Source organism: Chanodichthys erythropterus, chromosome 10 (assembly GCF_024489055.1).
Source record: "Chanodichthys erythropterus isolate Z2021 chromosome 10, ASM2448905v1, whole genome shotgun sequence".
Taxonomy (NCBI): domain Eukaryota; kingdom Metazoa; phylum Chordata; class Actinopteri; order Cypriniformes; family Xenocyprididae; genus Chanodichthys; species Chanodichthys erythropterus.
Window position 1 is genome coordinate 48,335,656 of NC_090230.1, and position 10,384 is coordinate 48,346,039.

The 10,384-nt window shown below is 36.0% G+C and overlaps 1 protein-coding gene across 1 annotated transcript in view; it reads right to left on the minus strand.

The window, feature by feature from the left end:
- Positions 1-545: 545 nt before the first annotated feature.
- efnb3a (ephrin-B3a) overlaps positions 546-10,384 on the minus strand; it is a 45,402-nt gene continuing 35,563 nt past the window's right edge. The window contains exons 3-5 of the mRNA XM_067399347.1: positions 7,126-7,218; positions 6,889-6,951; positions 546-4,686 (exon numbers count right to left, since the gene is read on the minus strand). Coding sequence (XP_067255448.1) covers positions 4,256-4,686; positions 6,889-6,951; positions 7,126-7,218 — 587 coding nt within the window. The 3' untranslated portion in view covers positions 546-4,255. The remainder of the gene's footprint in view (positions 4,687-6,888; positions 6,952-7,125; positions 7,219-10,384) is intronic.

The window sequence follows — 10,384 nt, forward strand, 5'->3', positions numbered from 1 at the left end:
CTCAAACGTAGCAGGCATCAGTCCTATGACTGTACTGTGAAGGGTCATGTGAGGTTTTGGTAGTGAGGGGTTTTTACGGCGCCTGTCAAAGCGTCTATTTGATTTAGTGCCCTGACTTGACGGGGGCAACACATCAAACAATGATATAGAGAGATGAACCATGAAGGAACTTAAAGGAAGACAGAATGAACGAAACCAGGAGGGGAAGGGAGTGATTGTGCCATTAAAATGCCAGTGATGTCATCCAGCACTTATTATAAGCCAGCAGCAAACCGTATCGACTCAATGGACAAACAGTAACAACAGAGGTGGAATGTGGGAAGATATTACGAGATCAAGTGAGCGAGATGGAAAAGTAAAGAGGGAAATCAAACAATGCAAGGTCAAAAACTGCATAAAACAACAGAAAGTGTTTAGAACGCCCTCTGGGAGATTTGAGACCATACTAAAGGTGAATGATAGCCATGATAAACTAGCAACTTTTCAGTTTTATCATTGAGTTTTACTGCATGGAATGCAATCTTTATTTGATATAGGGTTGGAAAGAGAGAGAAAAGGGAGAAAAAGAGAGGTCTGCTAAAGGAACAGGTGCACAAACTGTTTCCCCAATGTCTTATCTCAACATCGTTTTAAACATTAACATTTATTTAACATCGCCTCAGTGTTTTTATAACGTCTCAACAAATCCAAACATCAAGTTCCGTCCAGTCCAACTGGACTTCTACAACACTGAAAGTCCTCCTGAAATCAGCACTGTTTATAGAAATACTGTTGAGAAAGAGAGTCTTTCACTTTCAAGGCATTTCAAATTATATTAAGTTAGTTGATAATGTTTCAATGTAAACATATAAATCTAACAGCCATTATTAAATGACTCTGTAAAATGCTGAAACAGGGTTTGGTGCTCTTGTGTGGTTGCTATTGGAATTTTTTTGGTTAGGTTTAGAAATGCTTTGGGTGGCTTATAGGTCAGTGCTAATCAGGCCAGATGGCTTGCCTTTGCTCAACAGAGAAGCTGGACAAAGAAAAAAAAAATCCTGCCTAACCCGTGGCCTGGCTATCCGAGGAAGTGCTTTAAGTCTTAGGATTCAGGCAATAGAGTATATCACATAATGCTGGTGTAAAGGAGAATTTATACATTGCTAAAGACACTAAAAGACATATGAGTAGGCTTGACAATGGTCCCTCCAGGCCTGTAGGGGGGAGTAGGAGGAAAAACATCCCTATTGAATACCACAATAATAGACTTCTGTATGAAATCTGCTTTAAATAATGACACAACAGTTTCTGTGAATGGCTATACATCAGAAAAAAAAAAAAAAGGAAAATATTTCCAGACTTTTGTTTAAAAAAAAAAAATCTTCTGCCCATTCAAAAATAAGAAATTTTGAAGACATAACTCGAAAAACATAGTGGAATAAAGTTCTGCTTCTAGTTAATTAGTATACTTGCTAATAAGTGTCTTAAATAAAACTTTATATCTTTTTTTTTTTTTTTTTTTTTAAAGATTTTATGTCTTAGTGATTTAAACACAGCGTAGTCTGATTCCCAAACAAATGACTCTGAATGTTCCCTATTGGTGAACAATAAAAAAAGAGACTCACTTACTGAAAAGTTATTATTTTCATCATAAGGCTTGTGGGATTTAAATCAGTGTATTTCCAGGCTTAACGTTCATATGACAATGTGCAGATAAAGATACTTTTTTTTTTTTTTTTTTTTTTTTTGGAATGTGTCATTTTATAAAAATGAATTAATGTTAATATGAAAATAGGAAATCTTACCAATTTTTTGACTTGTTTAGTCTTTTTATTTAATACATAGTTAGGATTAATTATTGGACTGCATTTATGCCACCATAAAAAGGCTGTGAAAAGTCAAACTCCATTTAGAATCAGACTGATGAGGATAGTAGATGCAATAAAAATCCCCCCCCCCAATATATTTTCCTCAGAAGCACTAAAAAAACATCATAAATGGAACTGTTAAGGGGAATCAGAACTACAATTGTTAAATTCTTTATGGTTCCCATTGCTAGTTACCATTGAGGGTTACCATGGCCACGAGTAGGGTAGGTTCTTCATTTAGACTATTCTCATTTACTCAATCTACAACTGAATCAACACTGTGGAAAGCAAAAACATGAAAAACCTTAACAGAAAAAAAAAAAAAAAAAAATCCCATAACAAAATGATAAAAGTGCCATTTTCTGGTTTTTAGCCATTAGACAACATGAAATACAATAAATCAACAAAGACAGAGAGAAGTCTGAACCCAGAAGCTCAGGTCACTCCGGCCTGTAACATACGGCCTCTTCTTACATCTCCTGATGATGTCATGTCCCTTCCAGTGAAATAACTCAGGTGAACTGTGGACCTGAAGCCTCAAGCTGGCACAGGGTGATAATGTCAGAGATGGTCTGGAAACATCACCCGAAATGTGATAATGAGAGTCGAAATGAGATTGTAACCAAGCAACGGGTATGTGTAACACTCAAGAGGATGTGGAGAGTTTGTGACTGAGTTAATTTAGACGCACAGTTGCGTTGTCCGTCTTAGTCCTGCTGTTTTCAGCCTGAATCACAATCACAAAGCTTTGAAACACATACAAATGCACAGCTGGAGTCCATCTGTGGGGGTTAACATGAATCTGCTGTAATGTGAATGTGCGTGTTAAGTGTGTATAAGTTTGGAATTGTGTGTCTACGGTAAGCAAGCAGTTTATCATGGCATACACAGTACTTCAAAAGCCCGGGCAGAAAGCGAGAAGCCCTCAAATCATCATATAGTGACGGACTCCCGCACAGCTCTGAGGGGTTTTTCTTCGAACGCTTAACTTTGACCTCCAACCTCTTGGAAATCTCAGAAGAGTCTCCGTCTGAAGAAGTCGATCATCCGTCTACACCTCCTCCACGGGCGATTCATGCTCCTCACATAAAAATGTTTAAAAAACCTCAAAAACAAACAACCAGGCGCTGAGGAGTTGTGATAGGAAGCTGATTAAGTGGAAGGAATGAAAAACTGCTGCTTTGATGCACAATAAATAAATCAGATGGAGGTCCGAGTTCAGAAAAGACAAACATTTACAATCGGATGAAATGAGAAAAGGAAAATAAAAAGGGGCGAATTCACTAAACGGTTGCGTGCGGGACACTGCGTCTCATTCACTAATCACCCACAATCCAGTTTAACAAGCCACAGTCTGCGCTGGAATAGTATTTAAAATATTTTGAGAAGTTTTTTTTCTCACTTTTTTTCCTTTTCAGCACAAACATGCCTCCTTTTCATGCAAATTAACCTTACTGTAGAATACACAAAAACATTTTGTAATACTGTAGATCCTGCCGACTAAGCCAAAACTGTTAAATAGTTCCAAATCGCAAGGAGTACTGGATCCAATTTCTTCACCAGATCCCATCAGGATCTGTTTTGAGTGGTATCGAAAACTGACAACAACGCAGTTAGCATTGTGCTAATATTTAGCCGTTTTGTACATTTTCTAGAGATAATGGCAGCAGGAATTCATCAAATGATTATCAAATTATGGAGAAACAGAACCATATATAGACGAACAATGGAGTTTGAAAATATTTTTGGCATTTTAAAGTCTGGATCTTAGTGAACAGTCCCAGCAAAGTATGGCAGATTGTGCTAGGCTGCAATTCAGCCTGCAAGATGGGGAACTACTGTGGTGTAAAATTGTGTTCAGATCTAGTGGGAATGTTTGCTTTAGTGAATGGGGTGCTAAAATAATGCAGACAGCATGTGCAAATAAACCACGCAATCAATGCAACGCAATTAGCGGATTTCCCCCCAAAGTTTAAAAAACATATTAAGTGTTTATATTATTTATACAGGTATTTTTTTTCTAAAAGTATGAATCACTTAAAAGTCTCACTCTCTACTGTTTGGTTTTCAGAATAAGCACAAGAATTCAATTCCGACCATCAGAACGGACATATAAACTCGTCTCAAACAGGCATGTGAAGTACATTCACTTGCACCTGAGCCCATGTGAAATCCGTGATCTGCCCGCCTCATGTCGCACACAGAGACACACACGTGTAAATAACCGCAAACACGCTGCTATGACATAAAATCTGTATTTACCGCTTTTCTAGACGGTACGATCAACTCAACTTCAGGTCCATGTTCTAATAACGCGTATAGGCTCTTACATATAGAGTCACTTGAACACAGCGAACGTGTGCGAGGTTTGAAAAAGTCAGGATGGGTCGTCTTTGTGTTCGCTGATCTCATACTTTATAGTAAATATTGGCTGGACTCTGAGCGGGCATCTCTTGAACGATGTAGACGGGGTGTCCGTAATCACCGCTGACTTTTTCGTAATGGGGGCAGTATGCAGAATCAGAGGTCCGCAGGGGAATGATGATATCACTGGGCTCGGAGCCATTATTGTTGCCCCCGCCAGCCCCAGTTGCCGCCCCGCAGGAGCTGCCCCTCTTTGGGGTAAGAGAGGACAGTGTAAGGGCAGGGTGGTGAGTTTCAGAGTGCTTGGCTTTCCGTCGGCGGTAACACACCACGGCAATCACTACAGCAATCAGGAGGATAAAGGCTCCCCCTGCACCGCCGGCGATTAGGGCGATATTAGAGACGGATACGGCGCCGCTGTCTCCCCTCTCACCAGCCTCACCTCCATCACCCCCTTTAGATCCACTTTCTGTATCTGAAATAGAAAAGATCAGATAAATCAATGCTCGCATGGACCAGACATCCACGTGCAGTACTTTTGAAGTTCACTTCCTAGTTTGGCTTTATCTTCTACAGCAAACATCCTGATAGTATTTAGATTAGATTTGATTTAATCCATAACTAGCTTTGATTTCAGCCGGCTTGAGTTAAAAAATGCCTCATGTTTGGCTTCAACACTGCTGGTTTCTCAAATGTTTACCTTATGGAAATCAACCAGTGCAATCTAAGCCTCTAAGAAAAAAAAGGAAAAAAAAGCAATTCAAAGAACACTAGACAGTGTGTTAACATGACAACAGATGCATATGCAGATGGTATCAAGGTTAATACAAATATGTAGTTGAAAGCAGACATCATTGGGATTTTCACCATTAAAATTGTTTACTTGACATCTTTCTGAGCTCTGGGATAGCATAATCCTGGGTTAATGTTGCTTCATGTTTCACACTGTACATTTTTAAACCCTGGTTAACAATCTATGTCAGGGGTTTTAGTATTATTTATATGCTATATTATTTATTAATATTTTGATTTAGCTTTTACTTTTATATTTTCAGTTCTTATTTTAATTTTAGTTTTAGTAATTTTATGTGCTTTTGCTTTCATTTTTTAGTTTTTGCTTTTTAAAAATATTTCTATTTAGCTTTAAAGGTGCCCCTTGATTCAAAAATTTAATTTACCTTGGCATAGTTAAATAACAAGAGTTCAGTAGATGGAAAGAACATACAGTGAGTCTCAAACTCCATAGTTTCCTCCTTCTTATGTAAATCTCATTTGTTTAAAAGACCTCCGAAGAACAGGCGAATCTCAACATAACACCGACTGGTACGTAACAGTCGGGGTTTACGCCCCAATATTTGCATATGCCAGCCCATGATCCCAACATTATGAAAGGCATTAGACAAGGGCAGCCAGTAACGTCTGGATCTGTGCACAGCTGAATCAACAGACTAGGTAAGAAAGCAATAACAACAGCGAAAAATGGCAGATGGAGCAATAATAACTGACATGATCCATGATATCATGATATTTTTAGTGATATTTGTAAATTGTCTTTCTAAATGTTTCGTTAGCATGTTGCTAATGTACTGTTAAATGTGGTTAAAGTTACCATTGTTTCTTACTGTATTCAAAGAGACAAGAGTCGTCGCTATTTTCATTTTTAAACACTTGCAGTCTGTATAATGCATAAACACAACTTCATTCTTTATAAATCTCTCCAACAGTGTGTAATGTTAGACGTTAGCCACGGAGTACTATCAAACTCATTCATAACCAAATGTAAACATTCAAATAAACACTGTACTTACGCGATTAGACATGCTGCATGACAATAAAAAAAAAATCTATGGGGTATTTTGAGCTGAAACTTCACAGACACATTCAAAGAACACCTTAGACTTATATTACATCTTTAAAAAAAAAAGTTCTAGGGCACCTTTAATTTACAACTTCTCTTTCAGTTAGGCCCCAAGGCAAGATTTCTTATTTTTGTTAAAGTTTTTCCATCTAATATTTATATTTTATTTTACATTTACTTAATTTAACAAACACGATTTTCAGTTGTTTTAGTTAACACTAACAACACTGTTCATATTTGCATATTAATGAGATTTAAACATCAATAGAACCACCAACACATAAATCCACTGCAGTTGTCAAAATTCACCTAAGATAAAATACTACAAAAATAAAGACATTTAAAAAAAATCACAAGGATTACGCAAAGGAAACACTACTAAACAGAGTGAAAATTTCTGCAAATGCACAAAGTCCTTGAATATTTAATGAGGGCTTGTGGCTTATGACAGGTTTAAGTCTGGCCTGTCCCAAACCCATTTCCCTTCTCTCTCCCTCCACTTTTCTGACAACTGTCCTATATAGTGTAGGAAAATAAAAGTAAAATAAATTTAGTGAGCCAAGCATGGTTTAGTATATGATTGGCTGGGCATTGATGAAAATTTTTTCACTCTGTACTCCACAATTTGGGTTAGCACTGCTTCCGGAGCAGGGTTTCCTCAAAATTACTTGAGTAAAATGTTGCTTAATGCAAAATTAAAAGTGGCCTTAATCCTGGGTTAATAAAATGTTAACCCAGGCTTAAGCTAATAAGTGAATGTGAAAAACCCTCAGAAATACTGTTTTGGAAGGGGTGTCCCAGACTATTTCTGGCTTTTACCTGGGGTTCTGATGTTGGGTCGGCCTGGATCAGGTTTGGGCTTTGGGGGAAGGCCATATGCAGCTATGAAAGCAAAAAAAAATACATGATGTGAAACAAGCACATTTTGATGCATGGTTCAATCACTTCAATTATGTGAGCAAGTGTGCTGGTATTATTGAATTTTGTCTGGAACTCTCCCTCAGTGTATACTGTAAGTTGATTCATTGATGTGCTTTCGGAGGTGATGATACTCACTCTGTCCCACTTTGAGAATCAACTTCATCCCTCGTGTCACGCAGACGCCTCCTCTCATGCTGTCAATCCCTTCTTTTGTGCCATCAGAGGTAGCTTTGGGAAGAGGTTGAAAAAAATAAATAAAAACAGAACAATATTAATGTCAAGGATTTTCTTTTCAGCATTTCAGATGTTGTGCAACGAAGGCTGACTGGAACCCTGTGGCTTAGCAATAAAACACTGGTTTATGACTCTCCATTACTTCACAGCAATGTGCAGCTACTCTCTCATGTAAAGCAGTGTTTCTCAACTGGTGGGTCGCAACTCAAAAATAGGTTGAGTACGCAGTCAAAGAAACAACTTTTTTTTTTCGGAATCAAGACTTTTATTTTTAAAGAAGTGTGTGAAAGCTGTTGAATCTTCTGTCAGACTCAGTTTAAGTAAAGAGCGTTGAGAAAAAGCCGTTGTCCTGATTCAGCATCTGCTGTCAGTTGAGATGTTTTCAGGTATGTCATTGTCATTATTATAACGTTATTTTTTGTAATTTCTCACCCCCAAAAAAGGAACTTTCCTGTCCTGTCCTGTCCAGTATATCACTTCACTATATATAAATAGCAAAATAAATTACGAGCATATTACGTCATAGTTACATAGTTAATTAGTAAGTTATGAAATGATCAAAAAGTACCAATAAAATATTTTAGCTGGGAAGGATTTGCACATTCTATTCATCAGAAGCAGCTTCCATATGTTTCATTAACAGTTCATGTTAGTATTGTGTATTTACCATGGTAACCATTTCATTTTCACTTTCTGTTATTTTATATATTTTTTAAAAACTGGTGGCTCATACCAACTTAATTATATTAACAAAAACTAGTTTGGGACTGCTACTTAATAGCCTTACCTTATACTGTTTATTCATCAGTATTAGTAATTTATGTTATAATGTATGTAAAGTAAAGTGGGACAAGTACTTGTGTGTGTCAACAATTTTTATATACATTTATGAATTAGGTCAAATTTATAAATTTATAAAATTCACTCACGGCCTATTGACCATGGGAAAATGTGGGTTCCATCATGGTCACTAACTAACAAGCATAACTGGCACTTTCTACGAATACATTACAATTTGGCATAGACTTACTTTTTTTATTAATCACCAGAGGCACAAATCATGTTTTTTGTTGATAACAATGAGAGGTTTTAAACAAATCACATGTCTGTATCCCTTGAATTTGGCCTGTTTTAAATATCATACAATTAAGTTTTGATATAACCTGTTGAATTGACATTTTATACATTGTAGTTGTTATTTGTACAGTGCTTTAAACAATACACACACTTTCAAATCAGCTTTTCAGACTGGATTGCTATGTATATTGTGATATGTATCATTATTGTGATAGAAAATTACCTTGTGATACAAGATTTTGGTCAAATAACCCACCATTCTGCTAGAAAGTTCAGTCCAGTCCAGTCCATAATTCTTAATAAAAAGTCATATTAATAACTAAAAACAACATTTATCTAGGTTCCACATTTTGCACCCAAACCTGATAAAAAAAGGTTTTCCCTCATTACAAAAAATTCTTTAAAATTGTGAGACCCAAGAAGTAACATCATTGCCACCTTCTACAGCATGACAGTAAGTAAAAATAATCTCATTCAATTTCTCAATTTTAAGTGCATTCATCAAGCTCAACTTCTAAACAACTCTAATTTTAAGGTTTATTTAATGCCTAAATAAATAAATTCTTACAAAACAGTAAGGTCCCTTTTTTTTTTTTTAAGAGTGTTTCGCCAAATTCACAAACCTCATAAAATGAAAATAAACAACTCGTAATATTTCGTTTGACCTCCTGAGGAGTTCAGCATTGTTTTCACTGACAATTTGATGGAATTTGAAAAGAAAAAGAAAAAAACTTCATGAAATTAACGTCATGCCCTATTTTGTATTGAGTTGTTTATTTTCCAATTAATGTCAGTTTAATGAAGTTCAAATTAATTTAGTCAATATCAAGCCATACAGAATATATATAAACATCATTGCTGTCAATTAATTAAAAGTGTTGACAATTTATTGCATGAAATGCTGATGAATAAATCAAATCATTCAAGTAAATCAAGTTAAAAATCAACTAATGAAATCAAAACAACATATCAATGTCTGCTGACATGAAAGTTGCTCTATAAGACAATTTGATTTCCATGTCATTGAACATATTGATTTGAGTTTGCCATAGTGACTTCCACACGTGATGCGCGTTCCTGTATGCCAGCGTGCTTGGTGGGTTTCTTACACTCAAAAAAATGATTCTAGCTGCTTGTTCAGTTTATTTAAATAAAATAAGCTGAACCAACACAAATCTTTAGTTTTTTACTTAATTGGCATTCACACTCAATTGTATTATGTTAAATGAAATTAAATTTGCAAAATGTTAGGTCAACCTAAACCATTTGTGTTGGGACTACATGAATCATTTATGTTGCATTGATTGAACCTGTGCAGTGGATTTCTAGTTCCCAGCATGCTTTGCGTAGGGAAAGATTGGGACATTAAATGTTGAACTTAAGTGCTGTTTAATGTGTCTTTTAGTAAAGGGAAATACCTTTTAAAGTTTGAAGTTCAGTTATATTTGACATTTAAAAGAGATTATGTTATGTTGATTTTTTGAGGTTACCATTATGCTGAAGTATAGACCTTGTGGTTAGGCTCTAGGTGGCTACGTAAAACAAATTTATTTTGTTCTCAACGAGCATTAACTGAGCTCAAGCCAGTAATGAGAAGTTCTTTATCTGATCATTACTTGCATGCTTTAAATGTTACTGAGCATATGAATAAGTGTTATTTTAGTTTAGTTTTTATAGAAATATAAATAAATTAGTTTGAGGGCCAGCACAAAATTTACACAGTCTACATATGGTCATCAGCTTTTCCCCTCTCAATGGTCATGAAACATGTATGTCTGTGTACAACAGCTACTCAAAACCTAAGCACAAGCGCACATCTTCACCATGATGGTAACAAAAAAAAAAAAAAAAAAGCACTGGTTGGATCAACAAGAATGAATTATGTTCAGGAAACATACACAGAATACATCAAATGAAACTGGTGTGATCTCATTCAATTAGGATGAATTTCACTCATTAGTACAATTAACCTAGCTTAAGTTCAAATAAATCAGTTCAACTGTGTGGAAATAGGTGTCATAATTGAATTAAGTTAGACCAACAAGTTATTTTTTTGAGTGTAGTTGCTTCTTGCCTATTTAGT